General features: G+C 59.2%; 1 protein-coding gene across 1 annotated transcript in view; it reads right to left on the bottom strand.

The window, feature by feature from the left end:
* Positions 1-12,959, bottom strand: part of HMCN2 (hemicentin 2) — a 34,570-nt gene extending 21,611 nt beyond the window's left edge. The window contains exons 1-28 of the mRNA XM_057401538.1: positions 12,644-12,959; positions 11,726-11,796; positions 10,776-10,934; positions 10,526-10,648; positions 9,590-9,761; positions 9,293-9,399; positions 9,009-9,129; positions 8,650-8,913; positions 8,339-8,483; positions 7,959-8,080; positions 7,594-7,866; positions 7,357-7,498; positions 6,612-6,739; positions 6,298-6,411; positions 6,043-6,192; positions 5,237-5,431; positions 4,817-4,912; positions 4,361-4,485; positions 3,940-4,084; positions 3,721-3,833; positions 3,360-3,516; positions 2,996-3,158; positions 2,015-2,142; positions 1,756-1,864; positions 1,462-1,631; positions 839-934; positions 556-732; positions 114-268 (exon numbers count right to left, since the gene is read on the bottom strand). Coding sequence (XP_057257521.1) covers positions 114-268; positions 556-732; positions 839-934; positions 1,462-1,631; positions 1,756-1,864; positions 2,015-2,142; positions 2,996-3,158; positions 3,360-3,516; positions 3,721-3,833; positions 3,940-4,084; positions 4,361-4,485; positions 4,817-4,912; positions 5,237-5,431; positions 6,043-6,192; positions 6,298-6,411; positions 6,612-6,739; positions 7,357-7,498; positions 7,594-7,866; positions 7,959-8,080; positions 8,339-8,483; positions 8,650-8,913; positions 9,009-9,129; positions 9,293-9,399; positions 9,590-9,761; positions 10,526-10,648; positions 10,776-10,934; positions 11,726-11,796; positions 12,644-12,878 — 4,155 coding nt within the window. The 5' untranslated portion in view covers positions 12,879-12,959. The remainder of the gene's footprint in view (positions 1-113; positions 269-555; positions 733-838; positions 935-1,461; positions 1,632-1,755; positions 1,865-2,014; positions 2,143-2,995; positions 3,159-3,359; positions 3,517-3,720; positions 3,834-3,939; positions 4,085-4,360; positions 4,486-4,816; positions 4,913-5,236; positions 5,432-6,042; positions 6,193-6,297; positions 6,412-6,611; positions 6,740-7,356; positions 7,499-7,593; positions 7,867-7,958; positions 8,081-8,338; positions 8,484-8,649; positions 8,914-9,008; positions 9,130-9,292; positions 9,400-9,589; positions 9,762-10,525; positions 10,649-10,775; positions 10,935-11,725; positions 11,797-12,643) is intronic.
* Positions 12,960-16,886: the final 3,927 nt, after the last annotated feature.

The raw sequence follows: 16,886 nt of genomic DNA, 5'->3' as shown, positions 1-16,886 counted from the left end.
GGTCTGGGTGACATTTTACCTGTTCATCTCCAGCAACTGCTTTTTTAAAGGCCAGAATGAGGCAAAGCAGCCTCTTCCTGGAGGGACATCCCCTCCACCAGGAGCTATCTCACCTGTGGGCCACCCGCCACTTCGTTGGGTACCAGGTTGCCATCCTTCAGCCACAGCAGCACCGGAGCTGGGGTCCCCGTGGCATCACACTCCAGTGTCACCGGCTCTGTCACCAGCACCCTGAGGGACCTTGGGCCAGTTCTGATCCGTGGGGGCACTGGGAAGCAGAGAAGTGTCACCGGGAGCAGCAGGGTGCAAAAGGGATGGGACAGGTAGGAGACACCTTGGTGCAGACCAGGCAATACCCATCCATTGGGCCATGATTTTCTAGGACATTGGGATGAACACAGGGGATGGCATGGCTGGGATTGCAGAGGACAATGGCTCTGCTAAAGCGTCTTCCAGGGATGTGTCCCAAGGGCTGGTACAGCCACATTAGTCCCATGCACATAGGATAGATGCTGTGGGGGAAGCAGGCACTTCCCCTGCTCACCAGGGACTCACCGGTCACCTGCAGCCTGTACCAGAGCTCAGTGACCCCGGCCACATTGGAGGCCACGCAGCGGTAGCTGCCGGTGTCAGAGAGCTGGACATGCTGGATGTCCAGGTGCTTCCCATCCCTGGACACCATCATGCCTGCTCCTTCCGAGAGCTGCTTGTCCTCCTTGTACCAGGTGATGTCTGGAGGGAAGGAGGGAGCTGTCAGGAGTGATGCTGCTGCCCATCTCGCCAAGGGGACCCGGGAAAGCCTCAGGGATGCAGGAGATGAAGGAGAGGAGCAGCTCACCAGGAGCAGGCAGCCCCGAGGCCAGGCACTCCAGGGACACCGTGCTGTTCTCCAGGACGACCAGGTCCACGGTGCTGGGTTCGATGCTCGGAGGCACTGGAACACAGCACACGCAGTCAGCAGCTCTGCATGGCCACAGCCACACCGTGCAGCAGCACGGGCATGGCCAGGCTCACGGGGGCACTCAGCATGTACTGAGTCCTGGGAGCAGCCGGAGCTCATTCCCTGCTCTGGAAGGGGAATCACATCACCACACGGTGCCAGTGCTGCTCCCCAAGTCAGCTATAGCAGCTGTTCCCTGCCCTAATGAGCTATTCATCCTTCCAGCACAGGGATCTCCACTCCCTGCCTGGTTTCTCAACCAACACCCTTCAGCATCACATCCTGAAATGCTGACTGAGGGGTTCCCTGGCTAAAGGGGAAATGGGGCTGGGAGAAGAGCCTCCACTGGAGAGCACCCACCAGCTCTCAGCCTCATTGGCAAAGGGAAAGCTCCCAATGGATCAAGCTAGTGACCCTGCACTTCCCTAAAACAGGGCAGAGAACATGCACCCTTTTGGCCAGCCACGTTCTCCCTGGCACATGGGATGGATAGTGGGTCTCACCCCAGATGCTGTGCTCACCTTGCACCAAAACCTGAACCTCTGCCTCTGCCACCCCTGCCTGGCTGCTTCCCTGGCAGATGTAAAGCCCTTCATGATCAAGCCCCACACGGGTGATCAGCAGAGTCCCACCGTCCTCAGAGACCACCACACCATCCCGCTCGTGCAGCGGATACCCGTCCTTCAGCCACCTGCAAGGGAAAGGAGATGCTGCAAGTCCACCCTGCTCTCATTGCAGGGCACCCCCAGGGAGTTATGCAGCCCCTCTGGGAGGTCAGGGGGAAGAGGAGCAGGACCCACCAGTGCAATACTCACTGGATCCGGGGTGGGGGGATGCCCATGGCACGACAGTGAATCCTCAGGGAGTCATTGGTGACAGCTGTCAGGCGGCTTTCCCCATCACCGATCAGCATCTGGGGGGGAACTGGTGGAAAAGAGGCTGTTAGCCTGGGATCACCCTGGGACCCTGGCACAGGGATGCGAGAGCCACCAAGGGCTTGGAGGAGGCAGGATCCCGGTGGTACATTAAGACCCGCAGCCCACAGGAGGAGCATTCCAAGCAGCAGACATGGACCTTGGATGCGCAGGCTGTAGCTGAGCGAGGCGTTCCCTGCGGCATTCGTGGCCGTGCACGTGTAGAGGCCTGTGTCCATCACCCGGGGCTCTGCCAGATGAAGGGACCCCGAAGGAAGGATGCTGTAGCTTGGGGAAAGGGAACAGAAAAGCTGGATGGGAGGAACAGGCATGTCATCCATCACCTACCCTAGGCAGGAGCTAACGGCTGGGACATCACCATTGCTTTGAGACAGCCAAGAGCAGGGTCACCTCCTGCACAAGGAGGATGGCAGAGCTGTCCATGGGGGCAAATCCCCTTTGCTCAGACCCCATGTGAGCTCAGCACGAGGCAGTGCACAAGCCACTGATGCAGGGGGACAGGGTTCCCCATGGAGCACAGCCCCTGCAGCTGGAGCTGGCCATGCTCTCCCTCCCAGCGCTGTGTTCCACAGACATAACATCATCTCAGCCCACGGCTGTGGATCCCTGCTCCTGTGCTTCCATAAATCACCCGGGCACGTGAGGACAAGGCAGCTGAGATGTGGGGAGCAGCACAAGTCAACCAAGAACGCACCACAAGGCACCACGGTCCCTCAAGAAGAGCAAACCCAAGATGCCTTCCTGCTTCCCCAGGCCACAGCTGCTCCATCTCAGCAGATGTTTGTATGATGAAATTATAGAATGTATGATGAATGTTTGTATGATGGAATTAAAACCCTGATGAAATTAAAAGTTCTTGCTCTGCTCTTCTTGAGGAGCAGAGATAATGCTATACCTTGTCTCAGAGATAATGCTATACCGCTTGTCTCAGCTACTGCCAGAGCACTGAGCATCAGCACTTGATGTCTTTGCACCTCCCTACCAAGCAGCTGAGTCCCTTCATGGACCCAGCATCCCTCTAAGGGATTCACACAATCCCAAGAGGTCATGGCCCAAAATTCCTTCCCAGAGACACGCAATCCTAAGGGATCGTAGCCCTGGCACCCACAACTCTCCTTACCTTGTGGTGGCAAGAGGCAGTGGTTGGGACTCCCGGGTCCACACCACCAAGGGAGGTGGATAGCCCTGAACCTCGCAGGGCAGGGTGATCTCCTGCCCAAGCACAGCCAGGATGGCTATGGGATCTGATGCCTGTGATCCATTCACGCTGATCCTGGGCTTTGCTGGGTGGAAAGGGAACACAGCTGGTGCAGGAAAGCTTCAGGTACCCCACAGCCCTCATTGCTGCTGTTCCTATCCCACAAACCCCTCTGGCACTGAGCTAGGTGGCCCAAGGAGAGTCCCCAGGTCCTGCTCTCCCAACCAGTCACCCTCTGGAGATGCTTTACTGGGAACTGGAGCTGGAGCCAGCCCTGGGCACTCACTGCTGATGGAGACCTGCGTCTCCCTGCTGGAGAAGCCTGCTGCATTGGTAGCTGTGCAGAAGTAGGTCCCAGCATCCTCAGGGGAGGATGAAGGGATCAGGAGGGTCCCATTGGGGTCAAGGTGGTAGCGTGAGCTCAGTGAAATGGTCTCTGTGCCCTGCAGAAGAAAGGGAAGGGAGGAAGACAGCAGAGAGTCTCCCATGAGCTGAGCATCCCAAGGGCAAGGCAGCAGCTCTGGACCCATCAGAGGCAGCCACAGCCACAGTGATGAGCTATATATACCCCCTCCAGACACATTGCCCTGCACCAAGGATGACTCACAGCCTGCCTGGCAGGGGGACAGCCTGGCCCTGTCACCCACCTTTGTCCAGGTGACAGTAGGGGGGGGCACACCGGTGGCATTGCACTGCAGGGTGATGGCTGCTCCCTCAGTGGCAGTGATGAGGACAGGGCCAAGCTCAATGCTGGGAGGAACTGGGGAGGAAGAGAAGCATCTCATCCCTGTGGCCAGGGCCACACTTACCAGAGCCATGCCTTGCTGTTCAGGAGGTGCAGGGACACCCAGCACCCTGCCACTCACCGTGGATGACCAGGGACACGTTCTGCCTGTGTGAGCCGAGGGCATTGGTCACCTCACAAGTGTACCTGCCTGCATCCCCCTGCGATGCCTGGTCCATGTGCAGGCTTCCATCAGCCCTAATGGAGTAGCGTCCACCTGGGGCTACCTGGGCACAGGCAGAGAGCACAAACAGGACAGACCGGGGGTCAAACATCACCATACCCCTGTGTCTTTGGGGCATAGCTAGAAACTGAACCTTGAGCAGCAGGAGCATCCTGATGTGGTGTTAAAGCCACATTATCCTCCCAACCCAAGGGTTTCCCTGGCATCTTTCACCATTAGTTTTGGCCCCAGGAGGTTGGGGCATCCATCCTGTAGCAAAGCCCCAGCCACAGGGCCATGATTGCAGCTCCCACCATTGCAGTGGGCACAGGACCCTCACCGGCTGCCCATCCTTCAGCCAGCGTCGGGCCGGGAATGGCCTCCCAGCCAGGATCACACACGGCAGTGACACGGGCTGGCCTAGGAGCACTTGGACCATGGGGGATGCAAGAGCTATTTCTGGGGCTGCTTGAAAGACAGGAAAGGGAAACAATATTAACTGGAGCTGAACTGGCCAAGAACGCTCAGAACAGCTCTGGATCGCCTTGCTTCCAAGGTCCAGACCTTGGCTTGGCACAAGCCAGCTCCTATACTCAGTTCCCCCAAGATTTTGGGGGATATTAATCTATGGTTTGGGTTCAAGTGTGTGTCAGTGCATTAAGTCAAAAGAAATGGAAGGGCATTATCCCAACCCTGAGCATCATTGGCCGGCTCTGGAGCAGACGTGGCTGCACGGGGGTGCCGGTGCTGGCAGCAGCCACGGTCAACACACCAAGAAAAGCATGTAAAAGCAAACCGTGACCGGTGACCGTGAGCTTGATCTCTGCTTGGATCTTCCCAAACTCATTCTGGGCTTTGCAGATGTAGATGGCTTGGTCATCCAGCGAGGCGCCTGGAACATGGTGGGAAGGATGAGCCCCGTGGGGCTGAAGAGCCCTGGGCGAGCTCCAGGATGGGGAGACACAGCCCTCCCCTGCCCCACCACCACATCCAATGGAGGAGAGACCCTGCCACGCTGAAGGCTTGCAGGCTGTTAAGCTTGCACGAGTCAAAAGTGCCAATAAACCTGCTATGTCCATGCTTTATTACCACAGAAAGAGTGGGTGCAGGGGCTAATCCCACTGCTGGGACAGCAGCCTGCAGTGGGCAGGGAGAAAGCACCCATGGGTGACACTGCAAGCATCACCCGGGCTGTGTGCCATGCAATGGCTCTTACTGTCCATGAGGAGCTCGGCAGCCTCCAGCCGGCTGGAAACACCATGAGGCTCGTGCCAGCCCGGCACGGGCTTCCCATCCTGCCGCGACCAGGAGAGCCGCGGTGCTGGAGAGCCCTCGGCACGGCACAGCAGGCGCAGGGGCTCCCCGGCCTCCACCACCACGTCCCCCAGGGGCTCGGGGAAGTGAGGGGCAGCTGGAGGAGACAGCACGGAGAAGGGGTCAGGCAGCTCCAGCACCCCAGTGTCCCCATAGCCTAGAGAGATGGGACTGCAGAACCCACGAGCAGGGCCCTGAAGGGTTCTGAGACTGACTTAAAGCATTTGAGGTTTCTCCCTAGCAGTTTCCATCCCTTAGTTACACTCAGCAAAAGCTCTTGCACTTTTCCACCTTTAACTGCTTCAGACCTTGCTTCCTCAACACACCACCTCATCTCCTCCTCCTCCCCAGGCTTTTCCATCCCTTCTGCCCCCCTGAGTACCAGTTGAAGTACTTTGTTTTTCAGACACCCAGAAGCAAGTCTCCACCTCTGCCTATCCCCACTGCTTGTACTTTGCATTCCCAGTTTGGTCCCCAGCTGCCACGTCCCCATGCAATAGCATCCACACTAGTCTTCAGACACTGGTTGAGCCTCATCCATCCTCCCAACCCTTGGAAATCCTGTCAGGCTTCAGCCCTGCTTGCACTGAGTTTGCTGCATGCTGGGAAACCCAGGAACCCGGGGGCAAGAGGACCCTTGGGAAGCAACAAGTGGGAGATGAGCTTGGAGGGTGAGCAGTGGACTCAAAAGGAGAGGCAGGGACTTACACCCCACATCCAGCACGGTGCTGTCAAAGGCAACGCCAGCCTCGCTGAGCCCCTCGCAGCCGTATCGCCCCGCATCCTCCTCCCGCACCGCCTGCAGCCGCAGGACCGCACGCTGCGTGCCGGGGGGGAACGTGGCCACTGCCTGCTCACCTGCCCCGGGGACCCCACGTCAGCACCACAGTGCCCCAGGGGACCCGGTACGTGATGTCCCTGCATGGAGCGGGTTTGCCCCCCCCAGGTCTGACCCAGTCTCACCTTTGTACCATGCAACGTAGGGTGGGGGGACCCCAAAAACCCAGCACTCCAGGGTCACGTCTTCGCCAGCCAGTGCCTTCAGGCTGGGTGTCAGTGCCAGGATGACAGGAGGCTCTGTGCCATGGGGAGACACATGGCTCCAGTGACCCCCTGCAGCTCTGGTGTGGTGCCATTCCCCCCCCAAGGGAACTTCCATTGCAGACAGCCCCATCCCATAGCTTGCATGCTGCAAGGTGCCAGCTGGCAGCTAAGGGAAGCAAAGAGGGATAATAAATCCCCCTGAGCCCAGGCTTTTCCCAAGGGGAAGCAGGTACCAGTGAACTCCAGGGTGATGACTTGCTCATCCCAGCCCAGCGCGCTGCTGGCGTAGCAGCTGTAATTCCCTGCATCCTCTGGGATAGCGGCCCTGATGTGCAGGGTACCCTGAGCATCCGTGAAAACCCTGCGGCAAACGGGGAGAGAGGGGAAAACGAGCCCTGTGAAAACAGAGCCAATTTAAAACGGGTTGAAATAAGTGAGCAAGCTTAAGGCCATCCCACACACACAGCAAGCGGTGGGTATGACGGATGTGGCTTAGCACTTAAAGCCAGCTCCATCAGCTGCTGCAGGGAAGGACATTGCTTTGAAGCAGGGAAAAGCATTGAGAATTGGGCTTTTTCATCTTCAAAGTCAACAGAAACCTTCCCCAAAGCCCACTCCAGCACTCACAGCCTGACACGGGCAGGGAGGTGGAAGGCGAAAGGCAGAAGAAATTAAAGGAAAGCACAAGGAGTATTTTGAGACTGGAGCACACACCGGGTGTACAAAGCACCTCAAACAGCCCTCGGTGGGGACAGTGACCTGGATAAGGCAGGGTGGCTTAAAAATAAACATCTGAAATCAAGGCTAGCAGGGCGCCAAGCATCTCAGGTGCAGGGTGCGGGGGTATCGCAGTGCCTTCCTCCTTCCAGCACTATGGACAACCCCAATCTCCTCTCCATCAATCAATACACCTCCATAAAGGGAGCTCATCCCCGGTGGGACAGGGAGGATGGGGGCACCCAGATCCCCATGGGATACCTCTCGCCCTGCTCCAGCGCCCATCCCCATCGCTTCCATGCGGTGCGGGGCAGGGGGTGGCCCCCGGCCGTGCAGTTCAGCCGCAGCTCCTGGCCCCTGCCAAAGCGCTGGGGGCTGGCGTCGACCATCACCCACGGAGCCTCTGCATGGGGTTGGAGAAGGGCTCAGCCCTCGGGTGCCATCATCCCCCATCCATGGGGTGAGGCATCACCAGGGCCAGAGCGGGGCAAGGCCTACCCTCGATGAAGAGCCAGAGGGAAGCAGTGGCCGTGCCGTGGGCGCTCTGTGCCGTGCACTCGTACTGGCCCCCGTCCCCCGGCTGCACGTGGCTGATCTCCAGCGAGCGGTTCAGCAGCAGCCGGGTCCGGCCGTCCCCCGGCTCTGCCGCCTTCCCATCCCAGCTCCACGTCAGGTTGTAGGGCACGTCACCCAGAACCGGGCAGGACATGACCACGTCCTGGCCCGGGGAAGCGGTGATGTTGGCCGGAGCTATGAGACGCGGTGGTGGCTCTGAAAGCACGGCATGTGAGGGTGAGATGGGGCTGTGCCCATCGCAGAGCAGAGACTGGTGGGCACCGAGGCTTGGCACAAGCAGTTCCCACCTGAGACAGAGATGTAGGCACGAGCCCGCGTCACCCCAACCTTGCTCTTAGCTGTGCACTCATAGAACCCTTCATCACTCTTGGACACCGCAGGGATCAACCAGCTGATGTTCCCCAAATTCCTACGAAAAGGGAGAAACTACAGGGGTCACCCCCCTGGCATGGCTGCCATGGCACCACCCTGCTCCAAATCCCGGGGATTTTTTCCATCCAAGTCAGGCAAAAGGGTGCAGATACATCCCATGGGATTTTCCTTTGCTGCCTTGGGATGCTCAGGGCTTGCAGGCATCCATCCAACACACAGCGTCCCCCTGGCCAGCACAGCTCAGAGGGCTGTTAATGCCGACACAGGTCCATCATGGGTCAGACCAAAGGCTCACCAGAAGAGCTGCTCTTCCCCAAGCCTGGTCCTACCACGGCTGAGCTGCAGGCGGAAAGGGACCTCGCTCCGTGCTGAGCAGGAGATCAGCTGTGGCTCACGGTTGTAAGCCTGGATCTTGCTGGAGATGTTCACTTTGGGTAGACCTGGAAGTGTTTGGACACACACACACGGATTGCACTCATCAGGAGCTCACCAAGAGCTGCGCTGGGAAGCAGGATAAAAGAATTCCCAAGCAAAACCCAAAGCAGAGGCAGTGCTGGGGCCTCTGATCCCATCTCAGCACCCTCGGGGGCCGTGGGGACCACTCACCAGCGACCACACTGGTGTAGGTGACCCCGGAGAGGCGGTGCAGGGGGTGGCCCTCAGCATCCTCACCCTTCACCTTCAGCAGAAAGTCACCCATGGGGACGTGGAGCGGCGAGGCCACCCAGAGCTGCCCCGAGGAGGTGTTGGAGAGGGGCCGCATGGGCAGCGAGAGCAGGGCATGGCCAGAGGTGTTGAAGAGCTCAACCTCCTGCAAGTGCCCCGGTGGCTTCAGGCCAGAGCAGTTCACCAGCACGGAGATGGGCAGACCTGGAGACAGGGAAGGGAAGAAACAACCCAGCTGCGTTCCCGGATGCAGGAAGCCCAGATGCAGCATCCATGGCTCTGGGCTGCACCAGGCTCACCGTGCACTGGCCGCTCTCCAGGCTGGCTGGCATCGAGGTCCGGCTGGGTGGAGAAGCTGGCTTGGAAATTGATGGTGCTGATGCCTGTGATCCTCAGAGAGTGGCGGCCGCTGCTCTGGGTCTGGAAGTGGATTGAGAGGCATGTATCAAGGGCAGGGGAAGGGAGAGGCCAACAGCAAGCCCCTTCCAGCCCATTCTTGCATCCTCTGCCCAGCTGGGGGTGGCAAAGCCTGTCCAGCTAAACGTCCCTCAGGGGATGGGTGAGGGATTTGCCACCAGCTTACCGTGACCAACCATGTCCCTGGCTCGTGGGGCTCCACAGCCACCACCATGGCTGAGTTGGGGATGCTGAGCAATTCCTTCAGACCTTGGCCTTTCCCAAGGATCTTTCCTACAACAGTGAGTGAACCCCTGGGATGGGCAACCCAGCTCCATCCCCTGGTCCCTACAGCTAATGAGAAGCCCCCTTCCTCAGGGCTCACTGCAGTGCAGAGCCCATCACCCAGCCTCCCCTCTGGCATGAGGGCTATCCAGGAGGCAAAGCATCACACCCTGCCCATTCCCATCCCCTGGGCTCCTACCTGCTGGATCCCGGACCTCGATCCCTGGGGCAGGACCGCTCAGGGAGATGGTGACCTCCTTCAGGCTTGGATCAAAGGGGACGGGCCATGTGTGCTGCCCACCATCCTCATGGTCCGTGGACAGCAGATGGACCTTGGAGGCTTGGATGGCCTCTTCCACCCACTTCAGCACCTGGAGGGATGGGATGGGGGGATTAACCTGGATTCCCATTCACCACCAGGCACAACCATTTTGGGGTCAGGTTGCACTGGGTCAAAACGGTGCCCGGGCAAGGGACCAGCCCCAGCCATGTCCATTGGATGCCAACACAAGGGTGGCACAGGGACCGGTGGGCCCAAGGCGGCAGCCCTTGTTGAGCCCCACTTTGCTACAAGCAGTTGCAAAAGGAATTGAGTAGTTTGGTGTCACTGTTATTGCCAGGTGGCTCCTGTTCAGACACTCAGAGCAGGCATGATGTTATTACCCCCAGCTCTCTTAGGGGAATAGAAACCATTAAAACACACAACGGCTGGAGGCTGGGCAGGGGCAATGAGGGAGATGCTGCCCAGTAATGAGCAGAAAAGCACTTTGCTGTTCCTCAGGTCTCCAAGATGTCATGGCAGTCAAGAGCTTCAAGATCAGGGATAGGCAGAGGCTCCTCTCCCTAGGACCATGACACCTGCCTGATTCCCAGGATGCTGAGAGCAGCGGGAGCACGCCAGCCTCGGCCCCAAGCAAACACTTCCCCTGCACAGGGCTCATCACAGGGATCATAGGAGCAGCACGCTCAAGAGCAGCCAGCCTTCTCCAGCTTCAGCTGAAGCAGGGCTTCCAATCAATCTGGAGGTGCTCTGAGCATGAGGATTAACCCCAGGGAGAATACGGAAGCAGCCAAACTGGGCTGGACCACACGCACCCTGGGCACGGCATCCCTGCTCCCTCAGGCTTCCACTCACCTCTGTGACCTGCTGCTTGTCCAGGTGGAAGATCTGCCCCGAGCTGGTGGTAGCGATGCGCTCGTACACGCGGTACCCGGGGTGGCTCCTGTCCCCGCAGTCCCCCGTCAGCACAAACACCACCTGCAGAAGCAACGGTCCCCATAGCACCCCACAGCCGCGGGGTGTCTGTGCATCCAGGGAGCAGCCACCAGCTCCTGTGGAGCCGGCCATGGGGATGCTCAAACCCCACCGTTAACAGGCAGCTCACCTGGGTCTGCTTGTGCTGCAGCAGCTGCAGCAGCTCCTCCTGCTGCTCGTAGTCCTTGGCCCGAGCATCAGAGAAGACGTAGACGAAGGAGCCGGGGTGTGAGACCTCCACAGCCATCCTGATGGCTCCTACGCTCATCTCCGGGCAGTCCCCTCCACCCTGCACACATGAGGGATGTGGCACAGGCACCGAGACACCCAGTGCTCCGCTGCCAGCAGGATCCCACCCAGCCTCTGCTCATGGGGAGGAACTGCACCAGTTCGATGCAATCAGCCCGAGCGCAGCCAAAGCAGTGTGATGGGACCTCAGGGACACGCAGGATCCCATTGACCCGTCCCTGTCTCACTACTAATGATGATTAAAGCACTCATTTTGGGATCCAGACTCACAGATGCTGCTGGCTTCCCACAAACTCACATAGTGAGCACATTCATGCCCACCCCTGCCCATCACCCCCCAGGCAAGCACAGAGGCACGGAGAGGACCAGCTCCTGTTTCCACAGGGCTTTGCACTCCAAAGGGCTGGGAAACAATTTGCAGCCACAGCTTTACACCTCCTGCCAAAACACAGCTGCATCTGAAGGGAAACACCACAGATATTTAACAATGCATGGGAGGCAGGGCAGGGATGGATAAAGCATGATTGAATTCCCAGAGAGTGTTTTGAAATCGTTAACAAATATATGAAAAACAACTCAATTTTCAAAGAGCATTTCCAGAACAAGACATTTTTGGTTCCATGGAGAGCCTGTGCAAACTCTCCTGGGGAAAGCATTCCCATTATGTGGCTGAGCTGTGAACTGGGAGCGCTCTGCCCCATCGCAGGACCCTGGGGCACAGCGCCAGCATCACCATCCTCTCTACTCCCACCCTGGTGTGGTCACCCCCGAGCTCATTGAGTGCCAAGGGCCATGCACCAAGCTCAGCACCGTGGGGCTGAGGACCCCTACCTGGACATGGAGCTCCCGCAGGCGCCGCTGGAAGAGCCGGGGGTCGGTGGTGAGGGTGACGGGTCCCACCTCTGCAAGCACATGGACAACACTGCTTCAGCCTTCCCACCTTCGGTGCCACGCTCCCAAGCACCCACCCGGGCTTGAACATCCTGGTGGGACCTGCAGGAACTCGGGGTTGAGCATCTACCCTGGTTTGGCTCCCAGCGAGACGTGGATGTGGGAACGCTGCTCCCATGGAAAGCTCTCCTCAACACACCAGTGGAGCCAGCCAGGGTGAGCTGCAAACCCTTCCCTGCTGGGGCAGGCTCCCACCAAAGCGATGCTGAAACCCATTTACTGCCTCTGCCTCCTTCCCTGTCCAGCTCCAGCGACTTTCATTCAAACTCAGTGTTTCTGCTGAGGACAAACCCTCTGTCCTGCTCTCTTTGTAGGGAGGCTGAGATGTATTGGAGAGCAGCTGCTATTTACGGGTGTGCACAAAAATCCCAAGGCAAAGACTGGGACAGACAGGAATGATTCTGGGATTGCAGTAAGTTACCAAAACCTCTGGCAGCAGCACGTTATAGACTTGCACAGAAATTCCCCCCATGATTAGTCTGGGGAGATCAGAACAGGCTGGAAGTAGAAGAGCCACCCACATGTGAGAGCCAGCATCACCTGGATTAATGCAGAGAGGTCCAACTTGCCCTGTGCCTGCAGGGTGGCTTGGGATGGGAGCCCTGCTCAGCACCATACCCTCGAGCTGCAGCTCATCCTGCAGTGCCATCCCCATCAGGGCATTAAAACAGAGAGAAGGGACACGCAGGCACTTGTGAAGTGCGTGTTCCAGCCCCAAACTCCACCAGCACCACACCCCAGCTCCCCACAGCCCCATCCCCAAGCAAGACACGTGCCCTCCCTGTGCCCCAGCCGTACCTGGGTCATGGAATGGGACCAACACGTAGTTGCTGATGGGCTTCGTGCTCCTGCGGAGCGTCCGCTCCAGGATGCGCGAAGCCCCGTCCATCACCTGCACCAGGTCGTCGTACATGGAGCCGGTGACATCGAACACGAAGGCTAAGGTGGCCCAGCCAGAGCTGGGGGGGTGCTCGGCGAGACTGGGGGCCAGCAGCAGCCAGAGACCCACAAACACCCCTCCATGGGGCGGCATGGCTGGGGACACCCCTTTGTCCTTGCCCTCTCCTTCTCCCAGACCCCTTAGTCACCGTCCCTGAGCTAGGGAGGGATACAGGGTGCAAGGGGCCACACACAGTGGGACCCCGGGCAGGGGACACCCAGCCACCGACCAGCTCCTCCAGCGTTCAGCTTCTGGGAGGGAAGCAGGGATGGAGGGAGGGAAAACAGGACTTTTGGAGCCAGCGACGCGGCAGGGAGGTGGGTGGGAGCTGGAGGGAGCTGGGATGGGGATGTAGGGATTGGGAAGCGGGTCCTGCAGCCCACAGGATCGTCAGAAACACTGCCCATCTCAGACCCCCCCCCCCCCACCCCAGCTCACAGAGCCCCTGCTCTACTGGGGGGTTAGGGGAGGACATGGGGGCTCGGAGCTGAGCACCTGCAGGGACACCCTGCCAAACGCAGGCAGCGGGAGAGCCAGCTGGGAAAGGGAGTGAGGAATCACCCTGCCTCTGCTAGGCAAAGGGGCCTCCCTGGAATAGGGGTCTGCGATGGGGCTGGTGGGGATTAAGGGGCTCGGGGGGTGCTCCCCAGCACAGCTGCCCCCGGAACAGGGAGCAAACAGCCACGTAAAGCACAGACAAAGCCGGAGCCAGGACAAGGGGTGGGAAAAGCAGCCCTTGGCTGGGAAAGGCAGCGCTTGGACAGAGCACAGGAGCTTTTCCTGGCTCCCCTCAAAGCGGAGTGCTGAGCTCATGGCTGCTCCCGAGGGATGCTCTGCTCTTGCTCAACTCCCTCCCAACGGGATCCAGGGAATGGCCACGGCCAAGGGCTGGCTCCAGATGAAGCTGTGCACTGAGGACCAAATCCAGCCCAGGGGGCTGAGCACCTCCTCCAGCCCCAGCGCCTCACTGGCAGCACACACAGGGCTGGGGGAGAGCAGGGACCACCCATCCCACACCCCACACACAGCACAATGGGATCCTCCTGTGCATCCTTTTGCCCCACAAGTCCCTACAAGGCAGGGTTTAGCCCAGCACAGTCTTAGGGGGGGTAAGGACCCCGCGTGTAGCAGGGCAGGGGATGGCACCTCTGCTCCATGGGGTTGAGCCATGAGCTGTGCTGGAGTCTTGTCCTCCTCCTGTCCCCCATCAGGCTTGCCGGCAGCCACCCACCTGCAGCCTCTTGTCCCCCCCAGGCTTGGCACCCCCAGCCCCACACTCACTGCAAGCCCAGGGGGGCTCCCCCACCCCACAGTGCCCCCAAACCCACTAACCTCGCACCCAGCTCCATCCTGCGCCCCAGCAGCAAGCACCACTCTCCAGTGCTGCTGGCACAAAGAAACCCAGCAGTTCCTCCCCACTACCAAATTAATCCCTCCCCACACTCACCAGTGCTCCCAGTGCCAGGAGCACCTGTACTACCTGGGCTTTAACCCCTTTTGTGCTGGTGGGCACAGCAAAGCAAGGCACAGCCTTGGGTCACCGCTGTGATTTGGAGCCTGCGCTCCTCCTCACCCACTCCACGGCACAAGGGGATAAACCCCTGCGTGCCCCCATCATGTGCTGGCACAGGGCACCCCCGAACAAGCCCCCCCCCCGTGCAAACACAGCCTCCTTGTTCAGGCCATCAGGACACCAGCTCTGGCCTGGAATTAATGAGCCAGCCTCGTTAGGAGAGCAGACAAACGAAGAGGGGCGGGCAGAGAGGCCCTGGGCTCTGGACTTGGCAGGGCAGAGCGGCAAACGCGATCCCACCGCACGTGAAAAGCCCGATGGGAGCCCCTGCTCACCCCGACAGCCCCGGGGGATTGCCAAGGGGCACCTCCATTGGGGCACTATTATGGGATATTAATATCCAGCTTCCTCAGCAGCCAGTGCATGCCCAAAGCGACCCGATGGCTCCCAGCCCGGTGCGTTGGCACAGGGTGCCCAGAGAAGCTGTGGCTGCCCCATCCCTGGCAGTGTTCAAGGCCAGGTTGGACACAGGGGCTTGGAGCAAGCTGCTCTAGTGGAAGGGGTCCCTGCTCGTGGCAGGGGTTGGAGCTGGATGAGCTTTAAGGTGCCGTCAACCCAAACCAGGCTGGGCTAAGCCTGACCACGAGCCGCGCATCACAGATCACGGGTGCTTCGTTACAGTCATTAAGCTTTTATTTCCACTGTCACAAAGTTCCTGGGTTCTGTTTTGTTTTCTTTGTCGTTATTAAACCGTTTCGTTTGCTTGGTTTGTTCTTGAATTCATCTCAAGACAAGGCAGCAGGGCATGCAAGCCGAGACACCGGCACGGACGCACAAACAGGCTTCATCTTTACAAAAAAGGCTCTTTTGCTGGAGCTGCTGTTTCTCAGCCCGGGGCTCCAAGCAGGGGTCCCAGAGGACACAGCACCCAACCCGGGGCTGGTGGCTGCAGGAGCAGAGAGAGGAGGGGCAAACGGCTTCCCTGCAGTGCTGCTGGGGCTGGCACATGGAACCAAGACCCAGAACTGCTCTGCAAGGGGACCCCCAAACTGTGCACCAGGACCAGGGCACCTAACCCTTTGCCACCATCACCACCCCAGGTGAACCTATCCCCTCTAATGCCACTGTGAAGGTGTGTGATACCCTCCCCAAATGCCCCAGGTCTCCCTGTGTAGCCCAGGATGGGGACAATGGGACAGCGAGCTGGCTGTGGGTCACCCCTCCATCCCATCCAACCCCCCCGACCCGAAATACATGGGAAGAGGGCAGCCATGCCAATGATTCTGGCTGCCCCCATGCCACATATGGCCCTGCTTCAAAGCCCCAGATCCAAAACCATTCCACCCTCCAGGTTAGCACAGCCCCACCACAGCCAGTGGTATTACTTCCATCCCTCCCCATGCCAGTGGAACAGTGGCTCTGGGATGGCGATTCCACAGCCTCATCCTCCCCAACATCCAACTGGGATGCATGTCCTGGTGGCATGGGAGGCAGGCACCCGCATCTGTGGGATGCAGCTGGTACCCAGCACAAAGAGGGTCTGGGGACCCCATAAGCAAACTTCCCCTACCTCAATAAGCCCCATGGGGAGCACTCCAGGGGCCACCCGGTCTCGTTACAAATCACAGCAATTAAAGGGCTGCTGTGGAGGAAAAACCCGCTTTGCATCTCTCCTGGGTCCTCGTTTGCGCCATGATGGGGACTGGAATCTGCCCCCGGAGCCTTGTGCAGGGAGAGAACAGCTCAGCCCAGCCCCAGAGCTCAAGGGAAGGCAGTTACAAAGCAGCAACAGGCAGCGCACGAACAGAAGAGTGAAAAGAAAGGGAAGTGCAGACACTGCAGTTTAATGGGGCAACACCGACGGGACAAATGAGAGGTGGGGGGGACACTGCAGCTGCCGGGGCTGGACCCTGCGCTGTCCCCTGCCCATCACCAGGGTGCAGCTGCTTTCATCCAGGGATCAGGAAGCTGGCTATGAACAGAACCGACCCAGGTCTTTCTGGCTGTTGGCTTTAACCATGAGCGGGTGGAAGAAGAGCAAACGTAACTATTCACTGACGGGAGCGCCGATGCAGTGGTTCGTGCACTGCTCCCGGTGTGCCTGATGTTTGGTGGCTCCTGCCAAACCCTCGTGAGCTCATGAGCCATATCCAGTGCTGGTGCCTCCCTGGGCACAGGCATTGAATCGCTTTGCAGAGGGGATGGCTCACCCCTCAGGCCAGTTCACCGATGGGGAAACTGAGGCACGAGAAGGTTAAGGCCAACATTGCCAAGCGAGAGATGCTTCCAGCCTTGACGGTGGTACAGAGAAGCTGCAGGTCCTGGTGATGTTCAGGAGTCAGGGCCACCAATGCTCCCCAAAGGGAGGCCAGAAGCATCCAACCAGAGCCCCAGATCCACAGCCAGGGGGGAATACTGAGGGCAAAGTGATGTGAATGGGGACACCGAGCATGCCAAGAGCAGGGCAGGACAGACCCATTGCAGGGCCAGAGCCAAGACCCAGGACAAGAGCCAGCCCCAATCCTGCCCAGCAACACTCATCATTGCCACCAACCCAACAGGGTCCTCACAGCCAGCACAGAGCTTTG

The sequence above is a fragment of the Pezoporus wallicus genome, unplaced genomic scaffold, assembly GCF_028554395.1.
Source record: "Pezoporus wallicus isolate ANWC-B61680 ecotype Strahan unplaced genomic scaffold, APGP_CSIRO_Pwel_v1 contig_8013, whole genome shotgun sequence".
Lineage (NCBI taxonomy): Eukaryota > Metazoa > Chordata > Aves > Psittaciformes > Psittacidae > Pezoporus > Pezoporus wallicus.
This window is presented reverse-complemented; position numbering and strand designations above follow the sequence as displayed.